General features: G+C 46.7%; 1 protein-coding gene across 5 annotated transcripts in view; it reads left to right on the forward strand.

Annotated features, from left to right (window-relative positions):
* GRIP2 (glutamate receptor interacting protein 2) overlaps nt 1–22,726 on the forward strand; it is a 292,164-nt gene that overhangs the window by 257,119 nt on the left and 12,319 nt on the right. For all 5 annotated transcript variants that reach the window (XM_054838459.1, XM_054838464.1, XM_054838462.1 and 2 more), the window contains 8 exons: nt 576–721; nt 1,391–1,471; nt 9,769–9,835; nt 10,634–10,779; nt 11,071–11,215; nt 15,661–15,800; nt 18,203–18,379; nt 21,455–21,608. In XM_054838459.1, the coding sequence (XP_054694434.1) occupies nt 576–721; nt 1,391–1,471; nt 9,769–9,835; nt 10,634–10,779; nt 11,071–11,215; nt 15,661–15,800; nt 18,203–18,379; nt 21,455–21,608 (1,056 nt within the window). The remainder of the gene's footprint in view (nt 1–575; nt 722–1,390; nt 1,472–9,768; nt 9,836–10,633; nt 10,780–11,070; nt 11,216–15,660; nt 15,801–18,202; nt 18,380–21,454; nt 21,609–22,726) is intronic.

The following is a 22,726-nucleotide window of genomic DNA, read 5'->3' on the forward strand; positions in this document are numbered from 1 at the left end:
CAGAAATGCAATTACAAGGGATAAATGATTATTCAATTTGCTGAGACATTTCAGTGAGTTCATTGGATTGTAGCTTCAGTATTAGCCAGGTATTAAAGCAGAGGAATCTCTGCAATTTTCAGTGCCGTTAGTTTGGGTTTCAGGGGGCGCAGGCACATGGAAAGAGCTATGTGCTGTTAGATAGGGTAGGAAGGCACATGCCCTTGCATTTATCACTCTTATCTCTTGGCCACGATGTTGACTTTTAGGAAGGTGAGGGTTACATTTTTTTTCCTGGAAGTTGCAGGAAATATGATCAAAAATGGTTATTTAGGAACAAAGTATGTCTGAACTTAAGCAAACCACAAGTGTTTGCTGCCCTGTGACCTTCCAGGGGCTCTTGGCACTGGGACGAACATTGCAGAATGAGTTCCCTTTGGGGCCGCTTCTGCAGGATTTGTCACTGCTCTGTGTGTCTTGTAACAGATTTGCCTAGCAAAAGTAACTCATGGCTGGTTGTGGGGTTGTTTTTTTCTCCTTTCCCTTTTTCCCTGCCTCCTTGTTCCCTTTCCCTCTTTTCCCAATGTGGACTGCAGGTGTGGGCTGCTACAAGTAGGAGACCGAGTCCTTTCTATCAACGGCATTGCGACTGAGGATGGGACTATGGAGGAAGCTAATCAGCTTTTGCGTGATGCCGCGCTCACGAACAAAGTGGTGCTTGAGATTGAATTTGATGTCGCAGGTATGTTGCCAAAGGAATTGCTGCTCCTCACTACAGCTGGACTCTGCCAGTGCCTTTGCTAACCCGTAGGAGGGAGCATGTTCACACAAATATGCGAGTTTTTTGCTAGAGCTCAGAGGGAAGAGTAAGAGGACCCTATGAGGACCTTTTCCGTTGCTGCTTGTTCTCTAATGTGCACCAAGATGGAGGGTCCTTCTTCTGATCCCATCACAAACGCCTTGTTCTCACCACTTGGCTGAGATAAGCCTAAGGAGTAGATGAAGAGGCCACCTGAACTTTAAATTTTTGCCCATTAATATGAATAATATTGATATTAATTTATGACCTGGAAGCAAGGAGGGAGCTAAAGCTATTGGCTGGGGCTAAAGTGCAACTTTACATTTAAAAAAAAAAAAAAAAAAAAGTTTTTTTCTTTTTATGTTGGCAGAGCTGCCTCAATCTTGAAATACAGCATGATGTGAGCACTTCACTTGATGTTCAGAGCATGTATTTTTAATGAGAATCCAAATTTTAACCTGAAGTCTGCAGGGCCTCAAATAACAACCTTATTTGAACCAATAAAGCTGAGTTTTATTGCCTTGTTTTCCTTGGTTCCAAAGAAACCATCCATGCAACTGAAAATTGTCTCTTTTCTCCTATTATCTTTTTTGTCTGTTTTTGGTTTTATAGAGTCTGTCATACCCAGCAGCGGTACTTTCCACGTTAAATTGCCCAAGAAAAGGGGTGTAGAGCTTGGAATTACAATCAGCTGTAAGTATTGCTCAGACTTGCGCTAGCAGTTGCAAGAGCCACTGCTTTCCACCCTGGCACATCAGAGGGGCCCAATGGAGAGAAATAAGATTACATGGGTCTTCCTGGTAGTGCTCGCAGTGCTTGTGATTTATCCCAAACTGAATTAGATGTGCGGTTCCTGGCTCCATGAGCTGGCGGCCACAGAGAAAAGCAGCTGCATGAAGGGCTGGGGCAAAGGATGGGTCTCAACTGATCAGTTGGTCTATGCTGCAGACTTATATTATATTTAATATTATTTTTATTTCCTTGCTCGCAGTTGTATTATGTTTGTTTTAAAAAAGAATTGGCTGGGTCTGGTGGGGCCCTTGCAGAGAGAGGTGGAGGGAGGAGAGCAAGCGTGAGGTGAACCCACAGCTTGAAGGGTAGAGAGGGGAAACTGCCAAGAGGATGATGAGGACAAAGATGGTGGCATGCCTTAGAGGTGTGGGGAAGGCACTTTAGGGACAGGAGGGTGCTAGGCAGGATCTGCCGTGAGTCCTTGTATTGCCTAACCCCATCCATGGAGGAGGAGATCCGTGTGCCAAGACTTGGTGGCACTGAAAGAATGAGACCTAAACCTTTTTCTTTCTTTTCTCTCTTCTCTGCTCACTCTTGATTAATTATTCTTGTTTCTCTTCTGAAGCATATTTTTCATTTAAAGACCTTTTGGGCTCTTTGGAGGGAATACTGCACAGGGATGATATAGGCAGATCCATCCCCAATTTCTGGCCAATGAGGGGTCTTGGTGTGCCTTGCATCAGTGAACTTTTCCTTTCTGATAAACGTGATCAGGTCTCACATCAATCATTCCTCTTTTACTGCTGGGTAAACTGAGTCGAATCGTCTCAGATTTGCCGTGCCCAGAGGCTGCCACCACCTCTCAGCTGAAACAAAGAAACTGGTGAGACTGTGGTAATGGCATCTTGCCTCTTAGCCCTCAGGAGCGTGGACCCAGCTGTGTCTGGGGAATGGAGTCGCTGGGGACACTTTAAAACTAGGTTTCATTAAAATAGATAAGCTATTTGCAATTACCTCTTGGCATTCACAGCATTAGTCAGTGAGTTAATTGGAGGTGTTCTGGTCTAAGGGGGGTGATTCTCAGGAATGACTCGAACATCGACAGGATGATGGCTTTGGACTCTCTGTTATTTCTTCTCCCTCTTCCCAGCTTCCTCTATTTGTGCCATGAGGATAAACCTGAGAAATAACAGCACAGTATTTAACATTTGGCTTGGTAGCAATTACTGTCTGAAGACATCAAAGTGCTTTCTGAAAGCAGCAGGGTACCCGTAACGACATTTCACTGCCAGGGAAGCGGGGCACAGTGCAGCAGCCCAGCGAGCACTGGGTTCCCAGCCTGCTGCCCTGCCCACGCGTTGGCATTGCAGTCTCGGGTGGCAACCTAGGGCGATGGATCCGGTAGCAAAAAAACTTCTGGCCTGAGCACGGCCGGGGTTTCACCCCATTTAAGCTTCAAAGCTTTGTCTGTATCTGGGGCCGGAGAGCAAAATGAACCTGAGAGTTGCCGGCAAGAATATTAGTTTTTATTTGTGGAGTCTCACTTAAATGGGATCTGCTTCAGATGTGCATTTACACTTCAAACGTATTTTTATGTTGAAAATGTTTTCATTTGAAATTTGTTAAAAAGATGGATTTCACACACTTTTTTGAAATCACTACTAAATAAAAAGAAACTGACCCCTGGGTTTAAAATAGTTAGAGACCCATTATCCAACTACAAAGCAGTTTTTAACAATATAATAGGTTTGATCTTTTTGATTGTTGAACAAGTTTGCAGGACATTTTTTTAAGTAATGCATATGCATAAACTTAAGATATATTTCAGTCCTTTGCTGAGTCAAAGCCAAAATTATATTTACAAATGGAGCAAGAGACAGCCATCTAGAAAACGCAGTGGGAAGGATGAAATGCTCGTTGAATCCTAATTCTGTTTTCATATATTAGTCTGTATAAGCCTATGTCCACATGACCCTTAGAAAATTAGATCATCATTTTGTCACTCTGCCTCTGACCGGGCAGATAAATATACCAGTTTCAAACATTAAAACCGAAGCAAGCAGCATTATGGTAAGTACCTCCTGCAGAGACATGATGTGCATGCAGGAGTGTGATGCAAGCAGCAAGAGAAAAGAGGTAAAAATAACTCCGTTGTGCTCAGTTCCTCCCAGTTCTGCTGATTTGAATGCTTTTAGAAACAGCTTTTATAGCTTTTTTTCTGATAAGGAAAAGTGTATAACTACTGTTTTAAAGTCGGGGTCTTGCTTTACTGGCCTCCCGCATTGGATTCCTGTTCCCTACTCTGTAAAACCGGGGCAGGTAAATAGATGACAAGCTGGAGGGGTCAGTAGAAGACCCCCTGCACTGTTGTGGCCACAGAATTGGGTTTGTTCATAAACTTTGTGGTCCAGCTACACTGTAGATGAAAGATGAGTTGCTTTTGTTGAGTTTTACCTCTCGGCTTCAGCAGGCTCATCTGTAGTTAATTCCTCTGTCTAGGAAGGTTCGCCTCTGCCTTCTTACACGGGCAGAAAGTGTTACGACCTCATCAGAGGAGCACTACAGAAATAAAAGTGATCAAGTTCTTGCTGTGCTGTGGCTCTCAGAGCTAATCGGGAGATGGGCTAAGTAAAGGGGGGGAGAGCAGGATTCTTGATGGATGTGTTGGAAGAAGTTGTGTAATGGAGCTGGCTGCAGGAGGAACCATAAATCTGCTGGAAAGCCTCATAAAAGGGCTGAAAACCCCAGAAGGTTTTTGTCTGAGGAGAGCAGGCACTGCTGGTTCTGGGATGAACACACAGAGGGGGTCTGTGCTTGCTCCTGGTGAGGGGTAGACGTTTGCTGAGGGCGCTCATCATCTCCGAGGTCTCTGGGTTTGCTAGAAGAGGAAACTTGGGCTGGGCGAGCTGCCGGCTGTGGTCTGTGTGCACGGCTGTGTGTACGCGGATGGGTTTCTTCCCCCTGCTCAAACACAGCGTGGCAAAGGGATGCAGCAAATTAAGATGCATGATGCAAATATTTGCATATAGCATTATTTCCTATTCCATTCCCCAAAGGATGAATAGGAAATCCAAGGGGTGAGTCTTTCACTGGCTCTGCTTTGTATTTCTGTGACACCCCGGTGCCCTCAAGCCTCATTTCAGTCTCCTCTGTTTGCTAAATGAAAATTAGCAAAGCAAAACACTGAAGCTGCCTCACGTGCGCTGCTTCCTTGCACTTCGTCCAGAGGTGAAGGGACAAGAAGCCAGCAAAATCACTCTTGGTTTCTCCACACCCCAGTGCCTCGGTTCCTGGCTCAGGGAGAAGGCTGCGTTTGTAAAACAGCTACTCTGCTTGAAGAGCGAAGTGTGCTCTCCTTTCTGGTTCAGAGAGCTGTGTGGGCTGTGAAGCTCAACTGTTTGCAGAGACCTCTGGGTGCTCTGAATGGTGGGGATGCAAAGATGTGCAAAGTGAGATTTTTGACACAGGGATGTGAGTATTTGGCTCTCGTTAGCCTGAACTACTCATCTCCATTAGCAGAACACAGCCCTTAAGTGCTCTGATCTTGCTGGCTGCATTCGGTTCTAATGATACAGTTATGCCTTTGTAGGTTTTCTGTAAATCTCTTACAAATTAAAATCTCCAACAGCGAGAAGCTAATAGTCGTGTATTGTTGTATGTTCAATACCTGCCCTCTTAAAATAAGATATGGATTTGTTATTAGCCTCTGGAAAATGATATTTGATTACACAAAAGATTGCTTTTTGTGGTTGAAGGGTTTTTTGCGTGTCTCAAATATCCTTTCTGATGGCTAGTTGTGAAATTTGCTGCAGGGTACAGGTGTGTTGTTGCTGTTTAAACAGATACTGAAATTACCATTCATTTTAGCTATGCATTAATGCCTCATATAGCATGTTTGTCAAATTACCTTTATATATCTTAACAAATCAATTCCTGTGCCCTTGGTGTGAAGTACTGCAGATAAGGAGTAGGTAGTATATCTGCTTGCAGGCGATAAAACTGGAATTTCAGTAGATAGATAACTTTGATTTAGTTGCTTAAGCAGTATAATCACTGTCCTAGCGAGAAGATGGATCTGTGAGCCGAGCAAATCTAGCTTTGCTGGTGCTGGATTAACCTGGGACCTGCTGCCAGCCTGGCAGAATGTGTCTGCAAGTGGCACTGTGTCCGGTTGTCCCCTGTCCTACCCCCTTGCTAACGTTGCAGCTTCAACTGAGATTTGCAGCCGATTCACTCTGGTGCTTTTACTGAAGTGAGATATTCTGTCCTGCTTTAGCTGCCTGGAGATTTTGAAAGGTAATAGATCTGCAGCAGGGTAAATATCCTGCTGGAGGCACTGATAATTTATGCACCTGCTGCTAAAACTAATGAACGATAGAGAAAAAGTTGGGTGCTGGGGATTTGATTTTCACTGCTGCTTTTTGTAATCCATTCTGATTTGCTTTTATTCCTCTTCTCATTCCTTAGATATCCCAAGATTATTTGGTTTCTAATTTTGTTTGTTTTTTCCCCTTTATAAATGTTTGCTTTCTTAAATGTATTCTTATGGCATTATTACAATTTCTTTAATTACACATTGGCGGAGCGCTGCTTTGACTTGGTCAATAACGGAGGGCATTTATAATGGGTTGAAGTGTTGATGCGTGTGAGATATGTGCTCGTGCTCCTTGGAGGGAAATAATTTACCAATACGAGTCATTATGCATTCTATTAAAAACACAAACCGGACATGTGTTTCTGGCCTCATCATCCATCACAGAGTAAATGCCGAGCGAGCCAGAATCCCAGCAGAGGTGGCGAGAGACTGAAAGCAATTTATAAAAAGTAAATAACAGTATTGATCAATTCACCTTTTTATCACTGCCCTGTCACCACCGCCAAGCAGTGTTTTCATTTTGAGTTTCTCCCCAACCCCACACTTCTACCTTCTCCAGCTGTTGATTTATGGAGCTTTCTCTGGGCCACTGGAGCAGATTTAAACTATCTTTTGTACTGATAAACCCGCCAAAAATACGAATGTATCTGAAAAAGAGCCTAGTTCCACCTGAAGTGGTTTGCCCTGGTAGATGGAGACCACAACCAGAGTGCCTGCCAAGAGAGAGCATGGGTGTCTGCACAACAGCTTCTGTCTCCCCGTGCATCTTTTCCCTTGACTCCCATTGCTGCTGTCTCCATTTTACAGTCGAGAAAGCAAGACCCGGAGAGTCAAGGCTGGACATCAAACTGGGTCTTCCTGCAGCAAACAGAAATACCCAGACAATGTCCTTGGAAGAGAAATAACCACACTGACAGCAGAAACGAATGGATGAAAAGGTTTTACTCATCTGTTCAAGTGTCTTAACTCCAAAGACCACAGCCCTAATAAAGTAATAATGTAGTTTAAGTTGGTTTTTTTTAATTGCAGGCAAACTGTAAATGGTTCATCCAAAATCTCACCAGTGATCTACATACCTAATGCCTCTGACCTTGACTGAGCCACCACTTCAGTGACATTGCAGCTCTCCTGCCTGTAGACAGGGCAGCCGTTACGCAGAGGCATGTTGTCACCCTGTGTGAACAGCCCAGGACTGTTGGAAACGTGGGTCCCAGGGTGGCTGGGGCGGTCAGGGCACCCTTCTCCCAGCTGGTGGTCGGAAAGCTCTGCTGAGGCACCGGGAAGGGCTTTGGGATGCCAAAGGTGAATTGGTGGCATTAGTAACTACTGGTATTTAAAATGAACAGCAAGTGACGGTTCTGTGCTTTGAGATTTCATTATCTTAACTTTGTATCTTGTGCCTCTTGAGAGAGAATGATTATTCATGAAGTCTCTCTAACTTACCTTTCGGATTTGTAGTTGCTGACTAATAACGATGGTTTTCTAAAGCCTTTCCATTTTATACTAAGTGGTTATTTAAAACAGATGGCTGCCGTTTATTGGTTTGGGTACTCTGATGGTAGAGACGGTTGCATGTGGTTGTACATGGCTCTTCCATTTAACTGACATCTCAAGAAAATCTGTTTGGAGAGTACGACTTCCAAAAAATACACAAACAAAACTCAGAATTATTTTTCCTTAAAACTTGCTTTGTTTTCTGATGGACAAAGCACTTGATTTGTCACCCTTGCTTCTGATACGGGAAGCTTGTGCTGCGTTCAGTGCTGACACCAACTGCAGAGCTGCAGGAGGACAAAGTCTCACTCTGCTCAGAGACTGGCCGTGGGCAGGATCCCCCCAGCATGTCGCAGGGCTCATAAGGCAGACGCTGAGATAAACACCATTTCTGCAGAGCTTGAGGCATGTTGTTGTCTGTGCTTTTTTTTTTTTTCTTTCTTTCTTTGCTCTTTTGAGTGTTCACGCTCTCCAGACACATCATTCCAGCTGTGGTGGGGTCAGGTTTAGAGATGGCCATCCCCAACCCACCACCAGGACTGTGGAGACCCTCCCTAACCCCTTTCTGTCACACTGCCTCTGCTTTGAAGCTAGTAAACAAACCTTGCAGTGAAAAGTATTTTTGCTAACCTGGATTGTTTTGACAGAACCAGGCTAGGGAGCGATTAAACATGCAGTGATGCCAGCCTGACCCAGGGCTCAGGGTGTGCTAACAGAGTCTCCTATCATGGCCGCATTGTACACCTCTCTTAGCGGCAAGTACATCTCCTATATTGAAAAAGAGAACAGCAATGGTAATAACAGGGTGATACATCTCTGTCCCCTGTGCTGTTAGTCTGTGGTGTGTGGCCTTCTCAGTCAGAGGGGGGATTTCTGTGTTATTTTAGCTGCTGCACCCCATCCTTCCCTCCCACTGCTTAGTTCTGCCTGGGGTGTGTTGGTCTATCTGCTGGCTCGTCCGTGCTGTAGACAGGTTGAATATAGACACGAGCCCTTGGTGAATCTCCACAACCCATCTGCTTCTCTTCGACCCATGGCTGCAAGCTGCACGTGAGTGTCCAGACCAAAATTGCCTGGCACCACTTTCCAGTAAGACATGGGGAAAATAATTCTTCCAGGCTCTGTATCATTCAGCAGTCGCATTGCTGTGACAATTATAAAATCAGTCACGGTCTGCTCTTTGCTGTCTGACCTAACTGTTATACTCAGCCCTGCTATGACTGAGATTGACTACCTTTTTGCTCTGTTCAGTACAGAAGGTTTAGTTATATCTGGGAGTGGGTATCATTAAAGGTGATGGGTTAGCACGTATGTTTTTAAATCTCATAAATGAATGTAAATAACAGAAAAAGCTAGAGCAGAGGGGTTGGTAAGAGGAAGCACTTCTTTATGTCTGACTTTCTGTGGTGCTCTCTAGCTGCTGTTCAGGCAGGTGGATCTCTGTGTGGTTGATGCCACATGCCTCACAGATATTTTAATCTCTGACCTGCACCTGATATGTTCAGAAGCTGCAAGTTTCTTCCCACGCAGTTTTTGCTGAGAAGCTCTGTCAGCTTTAAATAAGACGATGCAATTCCCACAGCAAGGCAGGAGGGAGTGATGCGGGGTGAAAAGGATGCTTTTGGCATATGTTTGGTGTGTGGATGGCAGAGAGGTCAGGAGGGGTTTTGAGTCACACATCTCACTTGGGTTTCTCATGAGAGAAGCAGGTCTTGTAGGCAAATTTGAAAATGCAAATACTTCTAGAGATGCGTACTCGCATCTCTTGTGGGCTGAAAAGTTACCAGGGTCAGGGAGGAGAGAAGAGTTGGAAACCACCCCTTCCAGCTCCAGCACTGAGACCAGCCCTCATTTTTCTGGTTGTATGATGAAGTGGCCTGGGGAGTTGAACCAGCTGGAAAACAGTGTTTTATCTAATTCTTCCCAGGTTATTTTCCACCTGGAAAATTTCCCAGCCCATTTCAAGAACGCAAAAATGCTTACATTAAACACAGCACTGACCTAGGTACTCCCTAGGCAGCAGTGCTGATGTCTGTCTATTGCCATAGCTGTTGACTCACTTGCTGTCTCACGTCAGAGATGTGGGAGTTTAACAGTGCTGGGATCGGGCAATCCCACCTCTTGCTGCTGGACACCACCTGTCCTCCCCTTCTTCAGGACGAGACCAAAGGTAGCAGCTTGCAAACTTGGGCAAAGGACAACCAACAAATGTTTGCAGGGTTTCACTTCTTTTTTTTCCTGGTGTGGCTTCCAGAGTTTGAGTGTGAAATGTCATTTTGTCAAAGGAATATAAATTCCCTTTCCTTACAACTCTTTCTCCCCGTTAACCATCCCCATCCTAGATAGCAGACTCAATACCAAGCTTTGTACCCATGTGTCTCTTTTGCAGCTGCAAGCAGAAAGCCTGGGGAGCCTTTGATCATCTCTGACATCAAGAAGGGGAGTGTAGCACATAGGTGAGTGCAAAATTTCCTGTCTGCTAAACCCATTGCAAAATGTCCAGCCCAGTAATGAGAGGTAGAATGAAGCTCAAGCAATAGCACTTGGGTCTGGATTTTGCCAGCATCCAAAGAGATCTCAACGCTCGACGTTTGTCTTAGACCACAGTAGGGTTTGCAATAAAAACTGTCTTTATTGAAGCAAGTAGAGTTGAGCTAATGGAGAAGGTGTCACTGATTCAGAGGTCCGCTGACTCTATAGGAGATGGATGTTTAGCATTTAAGAGCATGTGGTAAAGGGCTTCATACATCCCATAAGGTGCTGTGGCTCATCAGGTAGTTTGCCATGTCTCAGCTCCTGCTCAGGTGAACAGAGTGAGTGAATTGTGGGCACTGGTGGAGAACTGTGCAAATAACTCAGCATTTATTGACTTCACCTCTGATCCCAGCACCTCATAACAAGGTTTTCAGACAAATTTAGTGCTGCTAGAGGGCTCGTTTCTATGAGTGCTTATACAGGAGTTTCCATAAAAGGAAGAATATCTGTCAGTTAAACATCAGGCTTCTTTCAGCGCTGTAGGTTACCCAAGCTGTATATCTAATGTTCCTGTCTTGTTCTATGTTGATGCACGCTTTACAAAACTTCCTCTCTCGTTAAGTTACAATTGTCTCAGTCTCTGTTCATGGTTGTTTCCCAGCAAAGATCAAGGACAGCAAAAAGTTAATATTGTCATTGTCACTGCAGGACTGAATGTGTTGTGAGATCTGAAAGGCAAATACAAATGTACTTTTAGTTTTCTTTTCTTTTCTACGTAGAACTGGCACCTTGGAGCCAGGAGACAAGCTGTTAGCCATTGATAACATCCGACTCGACAATTGCTCAATGGAGGATGCTGTGCAGATTTTAAGGCAGTGTGAAGACCTGGTCAAATTGAAGATTAGGAAGGATGAAGATAACTCTGGTACAGAAATCCTGATGCAAACTGGTGCCTGTCCACTGTAATGACATTTCCCAATAGGTAGTGCAAGCTAACAAAGATAAGGGCTGCCGCCTGTCCGGTCACCACTTTCCAATTGATTATAGTCTATTTTTGTTATTCTGCCCTTAAATGGAGTCTGGAAGGTTAAAATCCTATTTGGTATGAGCATGGCTGAAGAGCTTAGGCTTTTGCTTCTAAATATTGCAAGTCTTTCCTATGACCTCTTTCATGTGACTAATTAAAAAAATTCAGCATTCCTCTTTCCTCTTTCAGATGAGCAGGAGACAACCGGTGCTATTATCTACACAGTGGAACTGAAGCGATATGGCGGCCCCTTGGGAATAACCATCTCTGGGACAGAGGAACCTTTCGATCCTATTGTCATTTCGGGCTTGACTAAACGAGGGCTAGCAGAAAGGTGAGGTTTGGGGGCAGAGGCGTTGAATTGATGCAGAAAGGGATCTTGAACTTTGCAAAGTTTCCTCTGCTGTCATAAACTTTTCTTAGGTGTTTTAGTCTGCTAAAAAGGAAAGGTGCTATGAAGGTACCAAGCGCTGTGAAGCAGGGACAGCCCTGCCGGTCTGGCTGTGCAGACCCACATGCAGGACGTGGGGTGGTTGGGACTGTGCTGTCAGGGCAATGAGAGAGGCTCAAAGCAGAGCACTTCTGGAAGAGTCAGAGCCAGCGCGTCAGCTGAATGCAGCAGCCAGGAAAACGTGTTTATCTGCCCCTCTTCCACAGAGGTGCTTCCTAGTCTGTGATTTCCCAGGCACATGCATGTGGGAGAGTGCCGAGCCTGCCCACAAAACCACCATAGACTCCTGTCCAGGTCTCACCTATTACTCAACTACAGCTTATGGCCATGACAGTGGCGTGTCCTGCTGAAACCACAGGAATTCAGGGGTCTTCTGACCCGTCCTTGCCGATTGCTTAATCTGCTCCGTGTGGAGGTATCTCAGTGCAGGGCTGGCGTGCCTCAAGCAGCAGACATTTATACTGCATAAATGTAGGTGCAGATTTACCTTCAGCAGCCAGGGAGGTTGACTGCGTGTGTGCCTGTGTCTGAATATATGTGCGTGCGTGGGCTTTAAAGGATCAGGACGTTGCTGAGAATATAAGGTGGAACTGAGTCATACACTGTATCTTAATTAATCTGTCTATATGGTAGCTGTGACTTGTAAATAGATCATTTCAGCAGCCCTGACTCATGCTTCTCATAGGGTTGCTTTACCCTGTGCTGCCTGACAGGGAGAACAGCAGCAAAACCACCCTGAACAAATAGGTGTAAAGTGCTAGACCTTGGGGACATTTGACTGCAGAGCTGGCCTTTTGGGTCTTTCTGTTTCAAGGCCACGCTCCTCTTAGCTGGACTGTAAAACAGCTCAGTGCCTCTTTCTTTCTGCATTGGGTTCCTCAAGCTCTCACGACACACGCTGCTGCACATTTCCATTGCTTCCCTTTGGTACAGAAAGCAGAACGTCGGTCTCTCCTTAGAAGTACGGAAGAGGGATGGGATTTAGTCATTAGTGGTTCTTCTTTTGGGGGATTTTATATCACTGCCTGCCACTGTAGGATTTAGTCTTTTTTCCTAGAAAATAATAGCCACAGAGTATCTGAGGCTTTTCTGCATAGCAGTTCTGCACTGTACCTGCAACCCAGCATGAGAGAGGTTAAGGACAGAAAGCCCAAACGCTGTCAGGTGTCAGAAGACAGTCTCATACCCTTGTTGCTCTCAGTTCCCTTTGCTGTTCCTCCTTCGAACTTGGATACACATCACTGACTGCTCCACAGAGACATGTAGTGCAGGCAAGTGCTGCGGTACTATTGAATTTTGATCAGGAGCTGGCAGGCAGTAAGGAATGAAAAGCTTTTTGAGAAGAACGATGGGAGCTGTTCAGCGTGTTCATCGTAGCAGACTAACAAATAACAGTGCCTGCGCAGAGGAGCTGCGTGGGGACGGAGTGGCGCGGGGATTTTTCTGGGTAACCTCGGCTCCCTGCAGGGAGGGTGAGGAGTGCTGGGATGAAGGCTGCCTGCAGGAAAGGTGCATATTTTTCTGCTGAGATGGTGCATATTTTTCTCCTGGGAGTAACAGAAGGGAGTCGCCCGACCTTGTCAAGGGAAGAGGGGGGGTCCTAGTGTTATCCTAAACTGTCCCTTTCCTGCCGTCACTACCCTTCCCTGTGCCACAGGCACACTTAGCCAGGCTCTGAAGGGTGGGACAGGTTTCTGAAGGACAAGTTGTTAAACCCAAAGCTGTGCCTGGCTTTTGCTGGAGCACAGGACACGTTCCAGCAGCACTGGTGCGGGGCGGACGAGATCCTGGTGTCTGATAATGGGGAAGCGCCGGCCACACTCGGAGGGGCACAAATGAAAGTCTGCGCTGCAGCTCGGGCTGCTCGCTCGGCAATGGGGAAGACAGGTTGTCCTTTAGGATCTGTCACGCGTCTGTCACAGCTGGTGACAGGCTGTCTAAGCTGAAAAGGCTCCAGAGTTAGATGACTTGGGTTTTATCTTGACCTTGAACATTTTTCTCCTTGTAGATGTCTGATCCTATAGAAACGCACAGAGGCAGCTCAGGCTGTTGGGTTGGTGTCGAGCGGTGGCTCTCTCCCATGGTAGTCCCTGTTTCCCCTCCTGCAGCACCTGCGGGTGGCTTTAGCTTGGGCTGTGGGACTTGTTTTCCATCTTCTTGGGGAAGGGAGTGTGCCTGAATATACTGTTCAATTCTGGTCAAGGTTCTCCAAAAGCAATTTTGGGGTATTGCTGACATTTTAATTTGCCTGATCAGCCTCCTCTAGTGCCACCTGGTCAAGTAGATGGGGGTGGCTGCAGGAAGGTTTTGTCCAGGAGTGCTCAGCACCAACCCATGTTGGCAAGGGGGAGAAGGGATGGTGGCCCTGATCATGTGCCAAGTAAGTCTCACCATATGCATGCATCCAGTTCTTCTCCAGCACTTGCTGGAATGTGCCTGCAGCCCCTTTGACACCTTACAACTTACCTGTTGCTTGATTCTGCTCTTGCATGTGTCCTCTGAGCAAGAAAGAGACATGGAGCATGCAGCTCCTTGGGTTGGTTTGTGTTTGAGGTGAGCTAAGGACTGTCAGTGATGATGAAGAGGCACAAGGGTCATTAGCTAGAAACAGCTTTCTCTGTCGCTCCCTCTCAGCTTCTGTCTGCTCGTCCTCACAGGGGTGCCTGGAGATGGATGGATAAGAGGACTGGACTTTGATTTACTTTTCCTCTCTTAAGAAAAACACCTGGCTGAACGTGACCTTTCTCTTTAATTGTTTCTGTATTTTTCCCTGCTGAGGGACTTCCACAGTTTCTGCAGAGCAGTCGTGTTGTTCAGAGGCAGGCAGTTGGGCTGATGTCTCAGGTAGGACATGCATCCTCATGCTGGGTTCAGTGCTACAGCAGGAGGCCCTCAAATGCTGAACCACTGCAGCAAGTGAAGGATCGCATTTAAATGGCCAGCAGTTAAGCTTGATTTTTTTCGATTACATAGATGAAACTTTTAAGACAAATACTCCAGTTCCAGTTTGATCTGTAGTTTATTTGAATGCACAAGTTTTCCTTGAGGGCTTTTTCAGGCTAATTTGGATGGGACAAGATGGACATCTAGTGGCTGCCTGGGACTGCCATGACACTGTCCAAGCACTGCAGCGTCCTGCCTGCTGTTTGGCTACATTTCCCAACTTGATGTACTTACAGTAGATGTTTCACAGTGGCTCGTCTACAAAAGTTTCATATTTCAGGGAAAGAAGGGTAGCTGTTTTGCCTGTGGCAGTATATCAAATCCCAGTTCGGCAGGAGCAGCAGTCTAATTTGGAGATGTAACCTGAGAGAGGCATGTTGCCATGGACAAAAAGATATTGCAGTCCAGATTTGCCTCTCCTCCTGGCTCGATCACACAGGTTCCTGATAGCTAAACCTCATGGCACTGCTGGAGGATTGCTGCTCTCGCTTGCTGGCGTTAGGGAGCTGGGATGTGAGTGCGGTGAGCTTGGTTCAGCCAGCAGCGAGCACGAGCTCCTGCCCCGGCTGCCAGCTCTGGCAATGGACACATCCTGTCCTGCCTGCTCTTCCCAGAGCTGCAGCAAACACCAGGAGAGGTAAAGCAAGCCCCTGTCTGTGGGCAGACACAGAAGGATGGAGGAAAAGGGAGAGAATTGCTGTGAGTTGTTAGTTTGTTCCTGGCTGTTGATGAAGCCTGAGGATTTATTTAGCTGAGAGAAGCCAGTGCTGGAACATGGCTGTGCAGTAAAACACAGTAACCTTTTCTAGGGTGCTGGTCCTGATGGAGAAAGCCACAGTGGTGTAGCTGTGTAGGGATGAGCTTTAAACATATCATGAACTGATCTGTGACTGGTTCAGTCCATGCTTGCACACGCAATCTGTATGTGTTGGGCCATTTTCATTTTGGTTTTTTTCAATGAGTTTCTAGGTTTGTCTCATCATTTCTTTCCATCAGTGTGAACATGCCCGGTGGACATGTTCAACCAGTAGACATCACACACTGGAAATGCTTGTGCTTTAGCATGTAGACCCCTTTGCTTTGAAGAGTTTTGACTGTAAGCTGGTCTGCAGTTCCCGTTCCCGAGGGGCCCAGTGCATATATTCCTGTGCGTATTTGTATGTATATGCACAGGTGGAGGATGGGGGGGGGGGGAGGAGAAACCCAGACTCCTGGTAGTGGTGATGAAGAGGAAATCACAGGTATACAGTGTACCAAGGGGAAACCAAGACATATTTGCAAGTGCTGAGAGTTATTATGGTACTTCATCAGGCAACAACTTAATGGCTTGTCTTGCAGAGCTGAATTGCTTCTCTGAAGTTTCTAACAGCGCCTTTTGTCTCCAGAACCGGAGCCATCCACGTCGGTGACCGGATATTAGCAATTAATAACGTGAGCCTCAAGGGCAAACCGCTGAGCGAAGCCATTCACTTGCTGCAGATGGCAGGAGAGACGGTCACTCTGAAGATCAAGAAGCAGACGGAGAGTGAGTTGGGGAGCCTGGTTTGGGATGGGAGGGTGAAGGTGCACCCCAGCAGGGACCCTGGGCAATGGAGTAGGTAGCACTGTGGTTTTTCCTTCATGTGTTGTGGAAGGTGAGATGAGGCAGCGTGTCAGGGGCATGGCTGGAGACAGAGGGAAAAGATGGGCGTTTCTTGGACTTCTGACTCACAGATTTAAAAAAAAAAGGCAGCACAGGGGCTCTCTGGGGTACTGGGAAGAGATTAGACAGCAGGTTTATGGGCAATAATAATTTTTTTCAGATTGACACCTTGTGCCATTGGTGCCATTCCCTGCCTGTGTGGGCGTTTCACACAGTAGTGAAGCAGAAAATGCTTTTAAAAGTAGAAGACTGCGGGATTTTTTTGAAATATAACTCCCCAAAATGAGGAAGGGGAGTCTGAGCTGGTAGAATCCATGAAAAAAGAATCCCACCTTTAATTCAACTTTTTAAAAGGGATTGGCAATAAATCTTTTACACCCCTTTTCCTGGTTTGGGGTCCTAAGATCATCTTTCAAAGCATCTGCCTTCACTCTAGAAATCCCCATCTCATTTCCCTGTCAAGCTGCCTGTGGCTTTGAAGCTGTTCTGCCTGACATGGTATCAAAGAGCAGGAGCATACTTAGTACAGGCACACCACTCTTTTTGGGGACAGAGAGGGAGGATCAGCAAAACCAAGGAACACACAAACTTTTTCCCCCAACTTCTTTGAAATCACAGCCAAACAGAGGCTTTTTCATCAAGTTCAGAAAGCGGCTGGTGCATTTTGGCTGCATTTCTGTCTCTCCCCACACCTGGCATTTTCTTTTTTTTTGTGCTGTGCTTCTGCAGTCTCTAGGTTTTGCTGGACCTACCTAGCCAGTGGCCCACAGTGCTACAGAAACTGGAAGAAATCAAGTGATAAAACTCTTCCAAGCAAGCCTGGCCCATGGGATGCCTGTCCTGCATCTGGAAAAGTAGCATCGCTCTTAAACATAGCACTTCTGTAGAGCTCAAAGCAATTTTCAAACGTGTGGCAATGCACCTATTTTACAAATGGAGGAAGCCCAGGAGGGGGTGGAGACTTAGCAAATAGAGGTAGAACAGGGGAATTGATTCCTTTTCAAGAAACCCCAGTCTTGTTCCCTGCAGCCAAGTGTCTTCATCCTTGGTCTGAAATACTCCTTTTTTCCCCTGCTGACACTTAGCATTGTCACAGCAACTTGCTGAAATAATTGACATGCAAGTGCCAGTTGGAGACTCGTTAATCATTCTGAGAATGAAGCAGATGTAATTGAAATTTCAAGGTAATCTTGAGTTAATCATGGTGAGCAATCTTCTGAATGCTTGGAAAATAGGGACTTTCAGGGCACTGGCCTTTGTTTGGTGAAATAATCTGTCCTCATTGACAAATGGAGAGTTTCAGAGGGCTTTTCATCCCAGCCTCTGTGAGTCGGAGGTCCAGGGTGTGGACGGCTAACAGGATATCTAATCAAGGAGGACTTTAAAATATTCAGTACAAAGAAATGTTTGTGCTGAGAAACCAAACCATTTCTTGCATAGCTTTTGCCTGAAAGGGAATGTGATATGATGATAATAAGGGCCTGTTATTACTAAAATAATGAAAGGGAAGGTCTGAGCTTCATCATCCACATTCAGCTTTCCATTTTCCAATCACTAATCAGGGGAAATTCATCCTCAAAATACCAGGCCCAGGAATTCCACAGTTGTTGTGAGACTGCATGGGAGACTTTTGGAGAGGTGGTGATTAGCCCTGAATTGATACGAGGTTGTACGATCTTGGAAGGGGGCTATAACTTCATATGTGGTAGTTTGGGACCAGGTTGCGTTGTCGTCGTAATCTCATTGAAACATCTGCTTGTAACACAAAGTTTGCAGCCAGCACCCTGACCAGGTGCTGCTCTGGCACTGTTTGGGTCCCGTTCCCAAAGGCAGATCGTGCCAGAAGCAATTTGGCTGGAAGCACTGCTGATCTGAGTAAAAAAGAGGCTCACTGACACCAGAGAAGCTATGGGCTATTGCTTGTAAAGGCCAACACTTCTCTGGGCAGGGCTGTTCAGAGGAACCTTCCAAAGGCACAAGAAGATGCATTTGTGAATTGAGATTAGGTCCCAACTCTCTTGTATTTGGGAATCCTCACATCCCCCTGGTTTCTCCTTATATTCCATGTGCTAAAAACTCAGGCATTTTTTCTCGATTCAGCTTGAGGTAAGAGTACTGCATGAAATCCTTTCAACTGTATTGCACAGTCCTTTCTCAGCTACTTTTGAAGAGCTAAAGAGGTTCTTCAAAAGACTTATGGTACTGGGGCTTGCTCCCACGTCAGCATAAGCCTTTCCCTGAGGCTTGCTCTTCGTGCCTGCTAAAGTGGCATGTTCTGGTTTCAGAATCCTATCCCAAGAAGTCGGGGAGTATAAACGAAGTGAGCGACCCAGAAGATGAACTGACGGACTCCCAGAAAACTAGCAAGCTGTCTGAGATATACTCCACCACAATTCCTAGTGTGGACAGCGCTATGGAGTCCTGGGATGGCTCCGGCATTGATGCCGGGTATGGAAGCCAAGGTAAGCCAGGGTTGTCTTTTCTTAGGGGTCTCTGGGCCAAGGTGAAGATAGGCAGAGCCTCTGAACCTGTCTGGAGACTGAATATGAGCCGAAGCCTGTGTTCTGACTGCATTTACATGGCTTCTCGCTTCCAGCGAGGAACAAAATGTATTTCAAAATATACTCATGTGGTGCTCTGAGTTGATGTATCTGTTTTAGGTTTTTATTGGCACATTTTTTCTGGCTTATATGGCATCATACTGTTCACAGCGTTTTCAAAACCATTACAGCACTTTATAATTCACATAATCAGAAGAAGTATCCACTGGCCATATGTCTTCCTGAGTATTTGGTCCATAGCTCACTTTTAGTTCTCCAGAGAGGCCATGCAGGACACATTAATCCTCTTCAGGATGTTTTAAAATCCACAAAAATGTTTTGTGACTAGAAGCACTCACTTAACAAAATAATTAAGGTAATATGACAAGAAAGTATCTCTAACTCTCCAGTGAGTGATCAGATGAACACATGTCTTTGAGGCCAGGTTTATTGAGCTGTGGCTTCTGGCAGACATACGGAATTGGGATGGAGGATGCTTTAGCCATGGGAATAGATTTTTACCTTGGAGGAAAGCACTGGAAAATAGTTATTCCAGTTCAGATTTAGTGACGTAAGCTAGTATTAGCCCATGTTGAAACAAAACAAAACCCTGAATCACCTCTGCAAAAGGAAATTGGTGAAAAGACTGCTGTCTAGAACAGAATGTGAAAACAAGGAGGGATGCTGCAGGAGCGCTGCAGCAAAGCATCTTCTGTGTGCTGAGCAAGGTGCCTGTGCTCTGACAGAAAAGTTCAAGGGACAGCACCATGTGGGTGTCTCTTCCACCATGCCTGCATCTTCCTCCAGTCTCTGTTGGTCTGAAATCTTAATCTGGGAGTGCAGCTGGGACTGGAGGCCTCATTAAGAAGGAATACCCTGGCCTTCATAATGCTGCAATCCTTTGTCTAGTTGAATTTAATACAGGTTGGACACTGGATTTAGCAAAGCAATGGCTTTTACCAGTAAATTGAGAACGAGTAGTTGAGCACAGAGCCCCAGGGAGCTGGGCAGATGCCAAGTTGCCCAAGATCCATAGACTGCACCTTTGCTTTAGAGGCTCGCTCATCTTCCCTGGTAACTGCCTTTAGCTACATGGTGGCTGCAAAGAGGGATGCTGGAGGGTAGGGAGAAGGACACGCAGGGTCGCCCATGGGGTGGGCAGGGAAGAGACGATGCAGGGAGACCCGGGACACAGAGCCTGGAGATCGGGGCTTACACCCCAAATGGAGAACCACAGATGGGGCTCTGCAGCCTTGCAGTTTTAGGTTCATCCACAGCTTTAAGAAACTGCTGCGGGAAAGGTTTTGTCGAGGGAGCTGTGCTGGGCCTGGTGGGAACATGCCACCAGGTGGCTCTGAATCCCAGGGATCCAGCCCGTGGCCCTGGAAGGAGAGGTGGAGCCGGTGGCACCCAAGTGACAGCTCTGCACGCATACCCCTGCGGTCCCTGACCCCTGTGCCCAGCCCAAACCTGCTGCCCGCCCGCTGCAGGGGCCTGCATCCAGGGACCTTGCTCTGCTCTGGCAGGCAGCGAGCGCTTCTGGCTGCTGTAAGATGTTGGCAAGCACTTTTCTGGGGCTCTCCAGAGCGGTCTAACCTTTAAAAACACACAGAGGAAACACTCAGCTAAGTGAAATAACAGGCCTTGGCATTTTCAAAGAAAGTGCTGGCGTTGTCTTTGGGTATTTCCACTGCTCTTAGCTGTTTGGGAGATCAAGTCTCCCTTAATTATGTGTTTCCATGTTACCTCTTCCTGTTCGCTTGGCACAGCGTGTGATGGAAGTGTACAATGTTTCTTGGAAAGGCTGTGAGTATTTCTCTGAATTGTTGAATGGGCAGCAGGAGGTGGGCAGGGGACTCAGGAGATTTATTTCCACTGCAGATGGCATTGACACGGCTGAGGAATGCTCTGTTTTGGAAGGTTTCTGTCCAGGCAGCTCCTCGTGAGACCTAGGGATCTTATGACTTCGTAATGTTGGATTTGCATTTCTGGAGTAAGATACCACAGTACAGGGAAATCCTTGGGGGCAGACGTAGTGAAACTTGTCTGATTTCATCCTAACGGTCCATGTTGATCTCCTATCAAGCGTGATACAGATGAGCCTTCCTTTCTCTCAAGCCAGCAGAGTTTTTCCCCCTGTTCCTTGCCTTTCACACATCTGTCCCTGAAGCAGTTTTCTGTACCTGCACCAGCTGATCCCGAAGGCATGGAAGGGCTCTGCCACCTGTGGGAACGGGCTGGCAGCTCTTGAGATCAAGGCTGGCTCGTCCTCATTTACCACTGCTGAGCACACTGGAGCTGGTGACCACTACCAGGTACCGTCAGCACCATCACACTTGTTGAAGGGAGGCTCTTGCATCAGGCTGCTCTGGATGCAGTTTCTTTGCTGCTGTCCTTCTATATGCTATTAATTTTTTTCATGCTGGCCATTAAGTCCCAAAGGCAGTTGAGAATCTAAATGAAGATTGTTTTTTCCTAATAGAAATCAGGCTTCCAAATCCTTCAAAATTTATGGGGTTGGGCATGCTGAGGGAGGCTTGGCAGCATCTTCTCTTTACGCTTTGAAGGACCTTCTGTATTTTAAAAAGCACAATTTTCTGTTTTCAGCAGCACAATTTCTATTGGGTTCAGTGTGGAAACAGGAGACATTAACTAAGGCTGGAGCTGGCTGGGGGTAAGATCTGCATCTGTGGGTATGTGTAGCCCCGGGGTTGTGGATCCTGGACCCACACCACAAAACCTACTTAGAAGGGGGGAGCAAGGGAGAAATGGGCCACTTTATAACAAGATCCTGAGAAGCTGCTTTGGTTAAAGCAAGATGAGATGGGAAGAACAACTCCTTTTGGATGACTGAAATGGAAGCAGTATGCACTCCAGCTGACCTCAGGTTTGGGACTTGGGGAAGGAGGCTCTCCTGGCTCAGCATGGCTTAACTCCATTCGAGTTTCCTGACCAGGTATTACCCTCTCTCTCTCCACCCCCTCTTGCCTTCCCTAGGTACGTACATACCTCAGGCTGCAGGCATAGCTCTCCATCCACACGAATGGAGACACAGCAGGCAAAAGAGTAGCACCCCTCCGGGGGACCCCAGGAAAAACTACCCCTACATGGATGGAAGCTTCAGTGAAGATGACTGGGACAAGCCCAGCAGGTATGGAGGGATGGGAGGAGGCAGGGAGGCGCATCTGCAAATGTGTGTGTCACTGCACAGGGACAAGGGAGCATGGGAATATGATAGAGTGGCCAGTGATGTCCCCATCTCGGCATCGGGCAGCAATGGTGAGGGCTGCTGGGGTGGTGATCTCCTCTGTCGAACCCCCTCCACATTGCCAGGTTACTCTGAGTGTAGCTCCTCTGCTGTGGCCAGGTGACATTTGTGTCTGGAGTTAGGGTGGTCTCAGCTGCATGGACCACAGGTTCCTACAGCGTCTCATACTCCTGCCATGAAAAGGCTGCAGTATTTTCATAGTTTAGGTATAATAAATAGGCATGGCCAGGGCTGTCCCCTCTTTTGTTGGCCAGACACTTTTGAGTGAGGATGCAGCTTCGCAAGAGCTTGATGCCACGAAGCCAAAAAGGCCAACCAAAGCTCTTGGAGGACCAGTATGAGGCTGCTGTCCAAGTTAAAATGTCCCAAAGCTGTGGCTGGGTGTCTGTTTCCATCACACTTTGGCTCTTCCAGCACCATGGTCAAAGCCACGCCGAGTGAGCATGGTTGAGTAAATCCCCCAGCTCGGCCAGCACAGGAGAAATCCTGCAACACCTCCCTTGCTGCCATGTGCTTTGGGTGAAAATCCTGCTGGATCTGTCCTGGCCAGAGGCTGCCCCTTGCTGAGCCATACATGGTGGAAAAGCCTCGTTGCTTCGTAACTAACCTTCCCCTCAACATCCTCCAGAGTCCCCATAGTTGTGTGTGTCGTGTTGTTACTGTCAGTTCGTTGGTTTTTTTTTTTCCTTATTTTTTTCCTTAACTTTTGTTTGTCCAGACAAAACCCTTAGAACATCTCATGGCCATTTCCACCTATTTAAAGATGATCAAACTGGCAGGAAGGCTGGCAGCGGTGGAGACTTTGTTCTTGTTTTGCCTCTCAGTGAGAGCCGGCTTGCAGAGGTCATTGATCCCTCGTGGCCCTCCCAGCAAGGCCGCCGATAGCTGAAGTTAGCAAATCTGAGCGCTCGAAGCCCTGCGTGTCCCTAATGAGGGCTCCGAGCCCTGATGTCAAAGTGCAAGTGAAACAGTTCATGCCGCTGAGCCCTTTTTATTAGGGA

The sequence above is a fragment of the Grus americana genome, chromosome 11 (assembly GCF_028858705.1).
Source record: "Grus americana isolate bGruAme1 chromosome 11, bGruAme1.mat, whole genome shotgun sequence".
Classification (NCBI taxonomy): domain Eukaryota; kingdom Metazoa; phylum Chordata; class Aves; order Gruiformes; family Gruidae; genus Grus; species Grus americana.